The 17,757-nt window shown below is 41.0% G+C and overlaps 1 protein-coding gene across 5 annotated transcripts in view; it reads right to left on the bottom strand.

Annotated features, from left to right (window-relative positions):
• Window positions 1-17,757, bottom strand: part of BRAF (B-Raf proto-oncogene, serine/threonine kinase) — an 80,466-nt gene that overhangs the window by 38,331 nt on the left and 24,378 nt on the right. For all 5 annotated transcript variants that reach the window (XM_060245673.1, XM_060245675.1, XM_060245677.1 and 2 more), the window contains exons 3-6: window positions 12,937-13,200; window positions 6,056-6,159; window positions 4,802-4,904; window positions 1,361-1,509 (exon numbers count right to left, since the gene is read on the bottom strand). In XM_060245673.1, the coding sequence (XP_060101656.1) occupies window positions 1,361-1,509; window positions 4,802-4,904; window positions 6,056-6,159; window positions 12,937-13,200 (620 nt within the window). The remainder of the gene's footprint in view (window positions 1-1,360; window positions 1,510-4,801; window positions 4,905-6,055; window positions 6,160-12,936; window positions 13,201-17,757) is intronic.

A 17,757-nucleotide genomic window follows, 5' to 3' on the forward strand; every position in this document is an offset into this window, starting at 1 on the left:
CCATACTGTACTCCATTTGGAATTTACTTCTGAGTAGTAGTACTCCTTAGAGACTTTTTGGAATTTTCCCGAGTCATCCTTAGGAACTGTGTTTTTGTTTGGGACTTTATGCTCTCTATATGATTTATGTCTTTATGAATTTTAGATATTTTTGCACAATATAATATATAAATTTTTGTAAATCTGTCATAAGTGTTACGTATTTCTGACACAGTTGTTTTTTAGACTTCTGTGTTGCCATTGTTTACTCTGTTTGGAAAGAGATCTGGCAAAGAATTAGCAGAATAAACACAGGAAACACACAAGAGAACTAAGGGCTCAGTCCACTGAGGTATTCTGCCATAAGGCACAAAAGCTACCACAGAAAGTTCCATTGTCCAGCTTTGTGGCAGCAAATCCGAACAGCAGTTTCAGAGAAAAAATACCCACCTGAAAAAAACATGGTGACATTATGTGACTAATTTGATCCAATTCTCCATGCCCATGTACAAGACTACATTTGAGTTATTCAAGGCATCAGCCTAATAAGGAAGCTTTCTGACCAAAGTACAGCTGCTGAGCTTGTTTTCAGAACTGGGCGCACCATAATGATGCATTCAGCAAAAGCCACCATAATCGCAAGCAGCACAGCAGTGATGGAAAATGCCACCAAGTCACAGTCGACTTATGAAGACCCTGTAGGGCTTTCAAGGCAAGAGCTGTTCAGAGGTGGTTTGCCATTGTCTGTCTCTGCTTAGCGACTCTGAACTCTCGTGGTGGTCTCTCTTCCAAGTACTGACCATGGCCGATCGGTCTTAGCTTTTGAGTTCACACAAGAATCAAGCTAGCCTGTAGCAAAGTGGCCCTGCATAAAATTCCAAGAGGTAGAGAAGTGTTCTCTGACCACCAGCTGTACTGGTGCAACCCCGTGCACTTGATATATTGCAGGAGGGCACCTTTATTGCAGTGAGAGTCAGTTTGGTGTAGTGGTTAAGTGTGTGGACTCTTATCTGGGAGAACCAGGTTCGATTCCCCACTCCTCCACTTGCACTTGCTGGAATGGCCTGGGGTTAGCCATAGCTCTGGCAGAGGTTGTTCTTGAAAGGGCAGCTGCTGTGAGAGCCCTCTCAGCCCCACCCACCTCACAGGGTGTCTGTTGTAGGGGAGGAAAGTAAAGGAGATTGTGAGCCGCTCTGAGACTCTGAAATCCAATATCTTCTTTATCAAAAAGGAAGCACAGCTAGAATTTCTTCCTCGTTTGTACTGATGGAAATATCACTGAAGCTATCTTAAGGCAAGATTTTCCAATGTTATTGCAGCTGCAAAAATCTACTGCTTCAGCACCAAAGTATTAAAATACAGGGCACATCTAATTACTTACTCAAGCTGATCATAATTCACACACATCAATGGCACCTCTGTACTACAACGCTGGTGAAATTTATATCCACAAGTCTGACAGCGGAATCCCTGGAAAAGCAGCTTTCGACAGAAGTCACAGAATGCTAAAGTAAAGAATGTCTTTCGTACCTGTGGTGTCAACAACAACAAAAATAGTAGTCATCATGAGGTACCCTAGACTGGCAGTCTAAAACTATGCATCTTTTTTCATTAATACTGAAATGTCACTTACCAAAGACCTGCTCTAATTCCTTCAAAACTGTATTTTTGGTCACAATTAAACAAAGATCATTCTTCTAAAGACCTTGTGATTGTTAAGGTAACAGCTCGTTTTCAGATGTTTAACACATTTAAGTCAGACACTGAAGAATACCTCATTGTTGCTGGGAGCAGTAAGACTTCAGTTCACATTCAGTGTGAATGTAGGTGCCTGAAGCCAGACCCTTAAACACACCTTGATGCTTATACAGCAAACAGCCCAATTTTCAGCAAGAAAAAAGTTCTTTCAGAGTCTCCTCTAGTTAAGTGCTTTCCTTTAGGCAATCAGATCAGCAACTTGGCCTTCAAGTTTCTAGCAGCATTTTATACCTCATAAAAGAAAACAGCTTCAGGTTTAGAAACCAACAATCCCACATACAAGGTAATTACAACCTAGCTGAAACAGATTTCGAGGCAGTAAAATTCTGTAAATTGCATCCATAAAACAGAAAGGCTGAAAGAAATTTAGCTTGCAATCTCAGTACATTTAACAGGAATTAAATCAGTGCATTTAACATGAATTAAGAAGGATATAGACAAGCTGGAACGGGTCCAGAGAAGGGCAACAAAGATGGTGAGGGGTCTGGAGACGAAGTCCTACAAAGAAAGATTGAAGGAGCTGGGGATGTTTAGCCTAGAGAGGAGGCAGCTGAGAGGTGATATGATCACCATCTTCAAGTACTTGAAGGGTAGTCATATAGAGGATGGTGCAGAATTGTTTTCTGTGGCCCCAGAAGGTAGGACCAGAACCAACGGGTTGAAGAGTTTCCAGCTCAACATTAGGAAGAACTTCCTGACAGTTAGAGCGGTTCCTCAGTGGAACAGGCTTCCTTGGGGGCGGGGGGGGGGCTCTCCTTCTTTGGAGATTTTTAAACAGAGGCTGGATGGCCATCTGACAGCAATGCAGATCCTGTGAATTTGGGGGGGGGGGGCATATTTGTGAATTTCCTACCTTGTGCAGGGGGTTGGACTAGATGACCCTGGAGGTCTCTTCCAACTTTATGATTCTATGATTCTAAATCATAACTGAGCAGACATTTCTGAGTGAACATGGTGAGGATCTGGCTGTTAGAAAATCGACTCTCCATTGGAATATTTAATTTGAAAAGCTTATTTGATCCAGTCAGATGTACCTGTCCACTGTATACTTACAGAAGTGAGGTTACCTTACTGCAGGCTACATATAGCTTTTCCATAGGAGCACTTGCTGCACCTGCAATATGCAGGGTTCAGGATTACAACCCCATACCTGCTTAAAGGCTTGGGCACTACATTGCCACATGCAAAAGAGGATGCTGCCTGCTTGATAATGAGGTTGTTTTACTTTTATTGATCACCATAACTCAAGTGGTAATACAAAATAATCCTCCAGATTACAGTTCAAATTATTCTTCTAACCAGCAGTTCCAACTTTTAAAAGTTTATGTAGATATCTGAAAGATCAAAACTGGAAGGATATGAAAACAAAATGTTTTTTTTTTTTTATAAAATATGTGCATGTTCATATGTGTGTGTGTACCTGCAAGTCATGGCAACCTCTATCTGATAACTACTGGGGGCCTGGGGGACACTCAGAGAGGTGGCTGAATAAAGCATGCCTCTACCTCCCAACTCCTGGTAATCCAAGGAGATCTCCCATCCAAGTCCTAGCCAGATTTGACCCTGCTTAACTTCAGAGATCTGACAAGATCAGGCTTGCCTAGGTTATCCAGGTCAGGGCAAAATGTTTACGGTTTTCAAAGGCTGAGGGGATAGAGAGGTGGGGGGGGGGGCGGGGGATGAACATCAAATCTTTTAAAGGGAGGTTATCCAGAAATTTTAAGATTTTTATGCTATTATATTCCTATTTTGATATTATATTCCTACAGCTCTAGTGGATGCAACACAATTTAAGAAGCTAAGGTGAAGACAGAATTTCACTTTTAGCAGTCATCTCCATACAATAAGCCTGGTCTACAGTGCTCCGGATTCTGCCAGAGGAAGCAGCCCAATAATTTGCCTCCATTTGCACTGGGCTTTCTCGGGACAGATTCTAGTTCAAATACCACTGATTCTCTCAGCACCACATTGCCAACAGGGATCTTCAGTTAACTGTTGCTGCTGAACCAGCAAGGGACTACTGATCACATTCCACCATAACACAGAAGCACTTAACTTTATTAAATCACTATTGTTCTGTCATGAACTGTTATATTTTAAAATCTAATATGCAAAGAAAGTTTGTCAAATTCCCATATGAGAATGTTACTGCTTCTAAAGAACCACACTTTATTTAATGTCAAGTAAATTGTTCTAAATCAAGGACAATTTACATAATTCTTTGTGCAATTACAGGTTCAGCCTAAAGACTACAATGATGCAAAGCTGACTACATCCTTGTAATGAGCAGCTGAAACAAACATAAGGTTATCTAGTTCAGTCCCTGCCTGGAGGCAGGACTCGAATCAAGTCTGGCCTGCTGAGTAACAGCAAGGGTTCCATTAATATTCAGCTACAGGTAACAAGTGCCTTTGAAAACATGCTGCCCACAATGCACTTCATTCAGGATATTATAGAAACAGTGTCACTTGCTCAACTATGGTGAACAAAAATTAACCCTAGGTGACCAGGAAAGCACACCCTTACATAATGGAAAATAGTCACAGGTGCATCACCGGGAGGGGGAGAACATCTAAAATCAAATAAACTAATATATAAATCAAATAAACTAAACTAAAAGCTAGCTCTAGAAGTCTCTGAACCATAGTTCTGAGCATGCACAAAGCCCATCTATGTGAAGCAGACACCCCACAAATTAGTAACGGTTCCCCCCACCACCATTCAGGCTACTATGTACAAGAACCAACTAGAAGTCATGCATTAAGCAGATGAGCTGATAATGATTTCGCATATATTTGCAGGGTTGCATGTAACACTCTTAAGGGACCCTGAGAATGCCAAAAGGGAATAGGACTAATGCTCCATTTCTTTGGCTTCAGTGGAACAGCACTGTCATTCAGAAAGTGGAATTCAACCTGTTTTTCAACCTGTGAAAAAGTCTGCTTAAAAGCCAGGGCGAAAGTGCCTTTTTTTTAACTAAAGCATTTGTAGAAGTTCATTTAATTTTTAAGTAGCAGAACAGATGAAGCTGAAGCAGCCCATGACACTACAGAGTAATACGTACAAAGTTATGTGTTGTAAGAGGCACATTCTCCAAGACTTCCACGTGTAATTCCTCTCCAGTAAGCCAGGAAATGTCTGTATCCCAACCGATAGGTTTCTTCTCCCTACAGTGCAAACAACACCCTTTATAGTTTAACCAAACCTTCAGATTCAGGCAGATCATAAGTCTGAAGTTCTAAAATTGTTTATTGAAAGGAGAGTGGTAGTGAGCGGAAGTCAATGTTGTCAGAGGCAAAGAGTCGAAAGAGCAAGACTTTAGCTTAATGTTATTTCAATTAATTTCAGGGCTGTTGTACAGACAGCAAAGTAAAGATCTACAGCCTCTTCCTCAATTCATCCCTGGCAAACATCTACAACAGCAGAAGGCTACTGAGGTCTAACAACTACAAGTGGTAATTTTCCACTGGGGAAAAAATAAGCCATCAAGCAACAATAATTAAAAGGGGTTTTTTTAAGTACTAGATTGGAGCCAGTGTTTTCACTAATGATGGAAACAATTTGTATGCTATAGTAGCAACTTCCAACAGGGATTACTTAGAATGGAAACTATTTTTTGCAAAAAAAGAGAACTTCCAAATGTTGATTTTAATTATATGGTTTGCAAATACAGAAACAGAGAACTAAAGCCCTATTTTACGTGGTGGCCCCCAACCTGGTACCCAGTTATTTCTTGGTGCCCACTTGGCTTCTTCCCCAAAGAACTTCTCCAATGCACAGAGCCAATTCTGGCTTTCCACCATCTCAGTGGAATAGAAGGCACTAAAGAACATCCCATGAGGCATAACACTTGGGCCCATGGGAAGCATCCATCCAGAAACAGCTGCTTCCATCATCAGAGACTTTGTTTGCAATCTAACATTTTGTGAAACCTCCCAACGTTTTGTGGTTGGACTGAGCCTCCATGTCAGCCATTCTGTGACTGTTCCCTCCCTGACATACATTTTGTTGTGGTGCCTACTACCTATACTCTGAATTTCCAAAGTGCCCACAGGCTCAACAAGGTTGGGGATACAGGTTGTACAATATATCCTAACCAGCAAGGGAACAGATTCCACATTCACACCTCAAACCTTCAAAATGTTACAGCTGTTTCTAGAGACTGTCTGGTGAGCCTCTGCCCATTGACATGCTCTGAAAAAATAGTTTATTCCAAACTGGAGAAATCCATCTTTACTTTTACCATTCATACTCTCTACCCCCCTTAAGGAATTTTTCTTCCATTCACTCCCCAAACTACAATGTATACAAACCATACCCATCTTGTATTCGGTAAACAGCACAGCACTCTGGGATAAGACCTCGCATCATCAAAGCTTTCTTTAAGCTATCCCGGACTGTTACCCCGCATCTGGCTGGAACCTGTGAAATCACAAGGGGGGGAAACAAGGGTTGATTTCCTCTTAACATTAGGAGAAATATTTCATATATATATATATTGTTATTGTTGTTGTTAAATGTAATAAAAAGTTAAAAACTCAAAAAAAATTAGTAGAAATATTTCTAAATCCTTAAAAACATAATATTTGGAGAAATGTATGAGACAGAACTTGATCATAAATATGATTTTCTAAAAGTTCTTTGCACCTTCTCTGCTGTGGACACATGAAGTTACATCTCTGACATTTAATGCTGATCTATAGAGCATTGCTGGTCTGAAGCAACAGAACAAAGTCTGAGTCCAGTGGAACCTTTAAGACCAGCAAGGTTTTGTTCTGGATACAAGCTTTTGCATGCATGAACACTTCTTCAAATATATGTACCTTCTTCAGAGCACCACAACCCAGTCCCTACTGGGCAGTAGGCAGAACAGACATGTCACACACCCATTCTGCATACACTCCACTGGTTATTCATCGGTTTCGGAGTTCAATTGGACATATGAACATATGAAGCTGCCTTACACTGAATCAAACCCTTGGTCAATCAAAGTCAGTATTGTCTACTCAGACTGGCAGCAGATCTCCAGGGTCTCAAGCTGAGGTATTTCATGCCTACTTGCCTGGACCCTTTTTAGTTGGAAATGCTGGGAATTGAACCAAGCAGATGCTCTACCACTGAGCCACCATCCCTCCCCTGTACATGCGCATTCAAGCTTCTGCTTATCACCTACAGAGCCCTTTATGGCCTTGCTGGAACCTCTGATCCACAGGTCACCTCTCCTGCTATGCACCACTGCAACAGTTTCACACATCTGAGTAAAGCCTTCTCAAGGTGCCATCCCACAAACGTGTAAGATCGGCAGCTGCCCATTCACATGCATTCTCAGGCCTTGTGAAATGGCCTTGCTGAGGAGATCAGGAAGGTTCCTACATTTCTATCATTTTGCAGAATGTGCAGAAGAGAAATATTCAGGAGGGCATTTTTAAAAAGAGATCAATGGACTAGGACTATAGTCCACTACAACTATTATTGTAGGTATCACCTACCTTTACTGCATTGTCTACCTTTGTAATCCACTTTCTGTTTTTGTTTATAGCATTCATTGCCTTAGTCTGTAGTCTGCATTGCTCTCTAATTCAGTAATCCTAGTCCAATTGCTCTATTCATTGGTTCTAGTTCAATTGTCCTGTTCATTGACTGCGCTGTTATATTCCAGTAATCCACCTTGAGTCTCACTGAGAAAGCCTTTACTTCATTTGTAGTCTGCTTGACACCAATATGCTGATGATACCCAGCTCTGTACGTGGGGGTGGAAAGCGCTGCTAAATTGCAGCTGATTTATGGTGACCCCATGGAGTTTTCAAGGCAAGAGACATTCAGACGTCGTTTTGCCATTGCCTGCCTCTGCGCAGAAATCCTGGAGTTACTTGGTGGTCTCCCATCCAAACACTAACTAGGGCTGATCTTGCTTAGCTTCCAAGATCTGAGGAGATGGAGCTCTGTATCTCCTTACCCAAATGTAATGGTGATGAAGTCCTGAATCACTGCCTGTCTGCTGTGGGTTAATGGAAAAGAATGAACAAACTGAAACTAAATCCTGACAAGATGGTGGTAAGGGAAGGCAAATATCTCAAAGGACATTGCTTTGGAAGGCAGATATGAGTTTAGGCTGGCCAAAGATGCTAGAAACAACAAAAAAGGGTTCTTTTCTTTTGTTCATATTAAGAAAAAGAGCAAGGACATGGTAGGCGCATTGCAAGGGCAAGAAAGTGAAATTGTAACAGGTAATTAAGAGAGGGTGGAACTGCTCAATTCCTACTTTTCCTCAGTCTTCTCTTCTGAGGGGAACAGTGCTCAATATGGCAAAAACAGAACATATAAGGAGGGTATGAAGTTCCAACCTAGGATCAGCGTGGAGGTAGTCATAAACACCTAGTTTCTTTAAATGAAACTAAGTCCTCAGGGCCAGATGAATTGCATCCAATGGTTCTTAAAGAGCTTGCAGATGTAATTTCTGAGTCTCTGGTTATTATTTTTGAAAATTCTTGGAGAATAGGAGAGGTGCCGGAAGACTGGAGGTGGCGAATGTTGTCCCCATCTTCAAGAAGGGGAAAAAAGAGGATCCGGGTAACTACCGACCCATCAGCTTGACGTCTATACCTGGAAAAGTTTTAGAACAAACAGTTGGTCCTGGAACATTTAGAAAGAATGGATGTGATTACTAAGAGCCAGCATGGTTTTCTCAAGAACAAGTCATGTCAGACTAACCTGATCTTTTTTGAGAAAGTGACTACCTTGCTGGATCAGGGAAATGTTGTAGACATCGTTTATCTTGATTGCAGTAAGGCTTTTGATAAGGTTCCACATACTATCCTTTTTGACAAGTTGGTAAAATGTGGTTTGGATCCTGTTACCGTTAGGTGGATCTGTAACTGACAGATCGCACCCAAAGAGTGCTTGTGAATGGTTCCTCATTCTCTTGGAGAGGAGTGACAAGTGGAGTGCCTCAAGGATCTGTCCTGGGACCTGTTTTGTTCAACATCTTTATCAATGATTTGGATGAAGGAGTAGAGGGAATGCTTATTAAATTTGCAGATGATACTAAATTGGGAGGGGTTGCAAACACAGAAGAAGACAAAAACAGGATACAGGATGACCTTGACAGGCTGGAAAACTTAGCTGATCTAGCCACCTGGGTCCACACCATGGTAACAGTGAGACTACTCTAATGTACTCTATGCATGTCTCCCCTTAAAGTCAACTCAGACTACAGTTGATGCAGAATGACACAGTTCAATTATCAGCCAGAACATGCATATTACTCCAATTTCTAGTCACTCCATTGGCTGCCCATCAGTCACTGGGTTTAGATTAAGGTACTGGCTATAGCTTACAAAGCTGTTCATGGCCTTTGGAGACTCCTATCTGTGGGACTGCCTCTCTCCCCCATGCTTTTCCATGACAGCTTTCCTTATTTGAGTAAGGTCTTTTGCAGGTGCCACCATGTACATGTGTATTCTCTTTTGTGGCTTCCACTTACAGAATGTCCTGCCTGATGAGGTCAGGAAAGTTCCCACATTTCTGGCATTCTGCAAACTATGCAAAACCGAATTATTCCGGAAAGTACTTTTACACGGGTGACTGGGCTACTTTAGAACAGAATGGCTAAGAAATATGTTTTAATAAAGGAGAAGAGACTTCAGACTATACTACTGGATATGGTACATACGGTACTATCTGTTGCTGCATCAGAAAGCAGGGGGGGGAGGGAAATGTCTGCTAGGCACTCTATTATTCCCTATGGAGACCAATTCCCATAGGGTATCATGGAGAACTGATCTGTGGGTAACTGGGGCTTTGGGGATGCTTTTTCTTTTTGAGGTAAAGACACCAAATTTTCAGCATTGCATATGGTGCCTCTCCTCAAAACACCCCCAAGTTTCAAAAAGATTGGACCGGGGGTCCAGTTCCATGAGCCCCCCAAAAAGGTGCCCCAATCCTTCATTATTTCCAAATGGAGGGAAGACATTTAAAAGGTGTACAGTTCTTTTAAATGTAATTGCCAAACTCCCTTTGGAGTTCAATTGTGCTTGTCACACTCCTGCTCCTCCACCCCCAAGGTCTCCTGGCTCCACCCCGCAAAGTCCCCAGCTATTTCTTGAGTCAGGCCTGGCAACTGTAGAGGGCAAACAGGGTCAAATTCCTGTTGCCTGCTCATAACTTTTTCAAATTCATTAATCTGCTTCATGGGTCTCCAACAGACAGCCTGCACATCTCCTCATATACCTAGCAAAAGATCACAAAAGATGGATACCTAGGGTTTTTTTCCTTCAATGTTTTGTTTTTTAGGATACTTCTGTGTGCTGCATTTCTGGTATTTCTTCCGAGTCCATGTTCTGTTTCAAGAACAGAACAAAACTTGCTAACATGTAGGGAGGGGGGGAAGGCAGCTAGGGATATTTTTCAGAACTCGGAAGGGGCTCTCCTGAAAGAAAAGCTTGACAACTGATGATCTACTTCCTCTTCCATGTGGCCTGCTCTTACCATACCCACTAATGTTGCTCCCAACTGCTAGCTTGTCTCTCAGGGGAAAGACATACAGATGGCTATCCCTGCTAGAGACTACCAATAGACATAGATCTTCATATAAAGAGGACAGCACTGTAATGTCAAGTATGCACTTTTCATTTTGTTCTCTCTAGCTTTAGAACAACCGGCAAAGACCTGATGCCCAGTGTTGAGAATTTCATACCACCGCCTAAGAATCTGAAACATTTCCCAGTGCTGCTCGGTTATTTCTCCCAGTGCTCATTTCTCAAGACTCATGTTTAAAGTTCTGATTAATTCCCCCTCTTTCCAAATTCTGGATACTTCTCACAGAGTTCTGAGAAAATCTCTCATATAATTAGAAGATAAATTAACATTAAATAGAACGCTGTCTTTCCTTCCGGGACTTAATATTTACATACTCTCATGCATCTTAATAAATGACAGCTAGATAGAAGTGATAAGCACAGAGTTTTTCAAGAATGCCTTTGCACAAGCACAGAAATACTAGAAAACAATCCTGAGAACCAGATATTTCTTCGGTAAAAAGTAAGATTCTAGCAGCCCCTAAGACATCAAAATGCAGATGACAATATAATGCCTGTTGAAACCAGGCTGGAGTAGGGTCTGATCACGATTCCTAGTGACCACAGAGCAAGGGTCCAAGTTCTCTGCACAGCGCTACTTCCTATGATCTGCAGACTATGTTATGCTGATCATACAATACTGCAAGAGCAGCACAAATTACTTTTGAATACTATATATTTATATTACTCTCACTAATGCACTAGGATACTTTGCATTTTCTCCAGTCGATTTTTAAAAACAGGCTTGTCTATTAAAACACCCTGAAGCTCCTTTGCTACACATACCTGTTTTTAAAAGTTACACTGGAACAGGGGGGAAAAAGTGACTATATTGTGTACAGTGACAGTGTATAGCTAATAATGTTAATGGGAAATATTTTAATAATCTTACCTATAACTTCTAAGAGCTAAGCATTAATGCCAGATACAAACCAGTAGTTAAGCAATGTTAGGGGGCACACCAACTTCACTGCTTAACTTTCCCCCATGGAATGAATGGTTGAACCCCACCCCACCCCCGCAACCTTCACTGGATTTTGCCCTGAAATCTGAACTCTCAATTGTCTTTCCATTTAAACTTCACCTGCCAACTCCCTTCTCCTTAGCCTCCTAACTTTTAATCTGACTCCTCCCAAAAATGCCAGTGTTATTTTTTCTTTACTTTCTGTACCACTGGTAATTCCAGTTCCAGCTTCTGTATTCTTATTTAGATCTTTTATATAGTGTATACACACACCCTGAGAATGCACTCTCTTGCTCTTCTCTTTTGTTCCTAGTCTTCATAGTTGTCCATGGTCTCCTTGACAACAATAAGCTCCAAATGTGTGCTTGGGTTGGGGGTGGAAAATGAGCAACATATGTTTTGGCTTTTCTGTGTCCAAGCACATCATCTGGGCATGAACTGTTGGTCATATACACTTTCTTTCATCCATGTGGCCCATTCCCTCTCCATCCCAAACATCACCATCTTATTCCGTTGCCCTTCAACATTATGGTCTTCTAACTTGCTCTGTTCATTTCCTTTCAATGAGGCCCTCTCTTCTGTTTACACTACTACATTTTTGCCTTTCACAGTGCCAACAGAGCCCTCTTAATCTGAACCCTCTGATCAGGTTAAAATACTTTGTTGGTTCCTTACTTTGGTGTCCTCTGGATTGACTGCAGATTGCAAATGGTTACAGTCCATATGTAGAAGATAATCATCGAAACAAAGATTAAAGTTCCAGGTTCTTCGTTGGGCTTTATGGATCTTATTGGACTTTAGTGCAATTCACAAGGATTTCTATGCAATCAGAATAATGTGCTGTATGTTTCATAGTTGGAATCCTTCCTCTCTGTATTTTGTGGCTATTAGTATAGTATTGTGAATGCTTTATGAAAATAATTGTTTATGACATAAAAGGTTTGTGATAGTGAATGAACGGTTCTTTAGGTGGAGAGCAGGGGTGTCAAAATCATTTGTTATGAGGGCTGGATCTGACATAAATGAGACCTTATCAGGCTGGGCCATGTGTGTCATAAAATGTAATGCCAGGTAGGGGAGATATAAACTTTATGTGATGCAGAAGGAATCAAGAGAGAGGGGAAAGGAAGCAGACCTGCTCGCGGGCCTGAGAGGAGACCTCCAGATTTGACCCCTTGGGTGCACGTTTGACACCCCTGGTTTAGAAGATACTATCATTACAGTGACTCCTTCCTTTTGTTAAGACTAACAAAATAGTCATGATTCCAGATTAGATTCATTATGGTTGAGGGCTGTGCAGAGAATGGGCCTTGCAGCAAAATGGGAGCAATTTCTTAATTTCACAGATTTTTTTATATTAGACACGCTGGTCTTTTTAACTATTATGCATACTCTTTGCATTATGTATATCTTTTTATTGTATCAAATATTAAAAAAACGAAAACACTTCAAGGTATCAATTGACCAGTCACATAGTCCAACAAAATACACAGGATGCCTGAGAGTGCTACTCTGCCCAATGAGCCCACCAATGCATCAAATTCTGATAAGAGTACAAAACATACTACAATAGTTCTTAACACTATTCTTAACTATCAGCATATGCCTTTTCAAGGAGACAAAAAAAGACAACTTATTTGAGAAATGTACAGGTCTTACCACGGTCCTCTGTTTATTGGGCAGGAAGACTCTAACTGTAGGTTTCTGTGGAGATTTAGGGTTATTCCGAGACAAATCTGTAGGATTCTGATAAACTGAGAGGGATGATGGGGCTACCGAGAGACTAGAGGATGACGATGATGTAACGGTATCTGTTGAAGCAGAACTGGAGACAGAGAAATCAGTTCCATTCCCCATGGATTCCAGTAATTGCTGCTCCCGCTGCTGCAGTGCATCTAACTTGCTGGTGTATTCCTCATAGGCCTGTAGAAGGAATGATGTTATTTAAATTACTGATAAGCTGGATGTACACTTCTGAGATATTTATAGCTTTTTTAAACACCTGAGCTACAATCACTAGAACAGCTCCTGATCCAGCCCTCCAAAAGAAGATATTCAGAAAAAAAACTTTATGACCAAGCCGGAAGCAATGGAGCCAGAATTATTGATCAATTCAATGGCCCCATTATTTACTCCAGCACACAGAGTACTTAGGTAAGGCTTAACTATTTAATTGAGTTTGCCTTGAAAAGTTATTTCATTTATCTACATACTGCTTTTTTGTCAGAAGTAGCAGTTAAGAAGGCTTACACAAGCTGAACAATAGCATAACACTCCCATAAAATAGAGCTACCTAAAATAGCAGCAATTTACAAAAAACTAAAACCCTAAAAGCAGAAAACTTATGCTCTTAAACCAGTAGAACAGAGCTAGAACAGTAAGCTGGAGCTAACCAAACAAGAAATCCCCACAACAAACCACCAGTAAAAGCTCATGAACAAGACTGACTTTGCTGAGTGTCTAATAAATAGCAAGGATAGTGCAGGTGACACTCCCTAAGGAAGGAAGATGCCACCTCTCCAGAACCTGCTTGCCAAGGATAAGGTAGTCCATGTGTTATTATGGCACAATGGCACATTATAAGGCAGACACAGGATTCCCAGTGCCATATTTATCTCAGAACACTAATGCACTAGAGCATTCATAAGGAAGAACTGATGGGAGGGATCACTTAACCCTCACCACAACTAATTAATCTCTCATGGCACTCCTGTACCACAGGTAATTTTTGCCCCCCTCCCACCAATAGGCTCAGAGACTTGAAATAAGCTCAGAGGAGGAATAAAATCCAGAAATAAGAGAGGATAAGGGATTGAATCAGAAGACAAAGGAAGTGTTTATCACTCCTTCTGCCAATTCTTCCCCTGAAAATCCCCCCCCCCTTTTTTTTTGTGTAGAGATGGGCACAAACCAAGAAAATATGGTTTGGTTTGTTGCTGAACCACAAACCAAACCACAAACCGAACCAGGAGGTTTTTTTGCAAACCAAGCTGGTTCATGGCCCTGCAAACCCTGTTGAAAGGGAAAGCCTGAAAAACAGCTATGTGGCTGGAAGGCTCTCCCCATCATAAAGCTGCTTCAGACTGTCTTGTGCAATCCTTTGAAAATTTCAAGGGACTGCATAACAGCGTGAAATAGCTGAGCAGAAGGAAGCACCTCCCCACTGCCCAGCTGTTTTTGCAGCTTTCCTGGGGAACATAAAACAGGGGTTTAAGGGAGTCCCTTCAAACTCCTGCTTTCTGCTTCATCCATGAACCACCACAAATTGCACAAACTGCTGTAAGAGTCCATGGAAATTTATGATGATAGACTTATCATGAATTTCTGTTTCCAAAGCATGAACAGGACAAAATTCATGATGAATTTTGCTTTGTGGCTTGGTTTATGCCCATCCCTAGTAATGCATACCACTGCTCTAGTAGAAACCTAAGGAGCCAGTTGCTTAAATCCAAATTAAATTGAAAAAGAATTTATCTTTGCTTATCAACATTCAACAAGATTTTCTTCCTATTCTCTTTATAAAAATGCTGGCTACAACCTGTACCCAGAAATATGTCTCTTTAATTTCATCTGAAATAAGTGAGGCCCAAGGGAGCAAGCTGCAGAACAGAATTGAATCAATAACTCAATAAGACAGTGATTTCAGAGGCTGAGTAGCAAGCCTTTGTAACAACTTCCCAAATATACCCCAGCCAGAGGTTTTTCTCCACTTTTGCCTCCAAACTAAAGCATTCTTAACTAGTACATGCACACATCATCCTTTCATTCTGTCCTCTGTAGGCTTTCCTTGTTTTTAATACATTCTCTCTCAAGACAGGCTTGGCATGATCTTTCCAGAAAGAATATGGTCCAAGTGCATTAACAAGTCTTTCGTATAGGAAGCTGGGCATTTCTGAAAGTCTCAGTGACAAAATTTCCCTTCTAACAGCCTCTCTCCACCACCCTTTTCTTCACTATATGGATGCAGCCCCTTTGTTTGCAAACATACTTTGTTTCTCCTACATGAAGTCTATGCAATGTCTGGTGCAAGTCTTAATTTAAGACCAAGCCAGACACTGGAAGATCTCATTAATCTTTCTAGAGTTTTTTCAAAGGCAAACTGCAGCCATGGGGCCACAATTGGGATCAGAGCTGAGATGAAGAAAAAAAGGATGTAACTTGCATAAGTTTGTCAGTCAACATACACACTGAATTATTGTCAACTGATTTCCCCCCTCCCCTTCCAAGGATGACAGCATCCTGGACAATGGGGAAGAAACAATCTGGATTACCAGAAGAGCTAAATTCTTTTCTCTCCCAGGGCCATAACCCTGATCCAAACCTTGAATTTTTATTGCAAAAATACTGGCAAGATCCAGTCACCAATCTTTCAGTATCTTGGCTGATTTGACCTTCCCTCTCCCCATTATCCAGTTCGAGACTTCCCAAAATACTCAGAAAAGAAGAAAAAATAGTATTGCAGAACCCAAGGGATTTTTCTGGAACACAGACAAGAAAGGCAAAGGACTTCTCATTTTGCTCAAGAAGGAAAGATCTAGATTTCATGAGGGTAAGAATATTAGATGCCACAAATAAAATCAGTGTCGCAAAAAAGGAGCGCGTCAGACTTCCTAACAAAATGGTTAAGTCTAAATTTCCCCCAGCCCTAGCTTCCTAACAGATGAAAAGACAGACATGTTGTAAGTACTGGCTGTGCCTAAACTGAAGTAACATTTAAAGATACAACCGGGACTGCTACACACAGCACTTTGTGCAGCCTGGTTTAGAATCCTGCAGATTATCACTGTTAAATGCATGCTGGTGATAGATCAAAAACTCCTGGTCAACATTAACCATAGTTTGTTGTGACACTGTCAAACAATAATTATCTCTTGCCCTCCAAACCTGATTCAGAAATCAGTTTTGTCTCCAGCTGAATGTGCTAAAACCAAGCTAGATTTGTCAGCCTTTATAAAAACTGGAAGCCATTCTTCAATCATAACATTATTTTATTTTATCAAATTTATATCCCGGCCTCCCCTAATGGGCTCAGGGTGGCTCACAACAGTTAAAAACAAACATAAAATTTTAAAACAAGATATACAGTAAAATCATTTCCATAAATTTTACAATCATTACATCCAAGATGCACATTGAAATTCTGATTATTCCAATGTTTCTGGTTTCAGTTCTTTCAATTCAGTGAGATTGCCGGTGCTGTGAAATAATAGCCGCCTCCCCTTAACCATTGAAAGCAAATTTAAACAATTCAGTCTTACAGGCCCTATGGAGCAGTGGCAGGTCCTGCAGGGCCCTGATGTCTTCGGAAAGGGCATTCCACAGAGTGGGGGCTATTACCGAGAACGCTCTGGCTCTGGTGACGGATAATCAAACTTTTGCTCTGCCATCCAAAAACCTGTTCCTTTAGTTTACATATAATTTACAATACATAATTCTATAAATTCCATACGTCCATAGCAAACTACCTACGGCATAATTTATAACCTTGTATTTGCTGAGGGGGGGAGGAAGGAGAAGAGTTGGATTTATACCCCGCCCTTTACCTGGAGTCTCAAAGCAGCTTACAATCTTCTTCTCTTCTTCTCCCCGCAGCAGACACCCTGCGAGATAGGTGGGGCTGAGAGAGTTCTGAGAGAACTGTGACTGACCCAAGGTCATCTAGCTGGCTTCATGTGGAGGAGTGGGGAATCAAATCTGGTTCTCCAGATTAGAGACTGCTGTTCTTAACCACTACTCCAAGCCGGCTTTCAAGCTGAATAGAAGTGCTTAAAGCAGATGAATTTTATGGAAGGCAACCACTAACCATAGCTTGCCAATTCAGACATGTACAAGAAACAGAGTGGGATGCTATGTGTAAGTGAAGAGATGTGAGAGCCTGCATCTTGTATCCAATAATGTTTTAGTAGGAGTGTCACAACTGAGCTCAACTTTCGACATCCCCTTTTATAAACGCACAGCAACTTTGTTTCAACACTCAGCCAAGTAAGAAAATGACACATTATGGAAATGCTTTTAACTAATTGTAACCCACCATGATTTGCATTATTATTGTAGTCTGCTGTCAAAATGTGAAAACCTTTTTTTTTGGGGGGGGGGGGAACAGGGTGGCAGTGGCAGTTTTCAGTGCAAAAAATTCAGTGGAAATCTGGGGGAGCACTAAAAAACTCTTTGAAATATTTGCTTCTTTAGAAGGTGCGACACTTTCAATCGGTTTTACTCATGCAAAAATGTAAATTATGAAAACTGATTGTAAAACAGCTTACGTCATTAAAGTATGATAGTTCCTGCTTGCACTACAGACACAGACATCTTTGCCACTTAAATGTACTTAAGTTTGTCCATACTTAATATACTACAGTGCCTATCACAATAATATATTGGTGAAGTTTTCATTGTTTTCAATGGTGTAAAACATTGCTCAAGTATCTACTAAGTATGCTGCAGATCCTATTATGACTATGTAAAACTTTATCCAAATAA

Source organism: Heteronotia binoei, chromosome 8, assembly GCF_032191835.1.
Source record: "Heteronotia binoei isolate CCM8104 ecotype False Entrance Well chromosome 8, APGP_CSIRO_Hbin_v1, whole genome shotgun sequence".
Classification (NCBI taxonomy): Eukaryota; Metazoa; Chordata; class Lepidosauria; order Squamata; family Gekkonidae; genus Heteronotia; species Heteronotia binoei.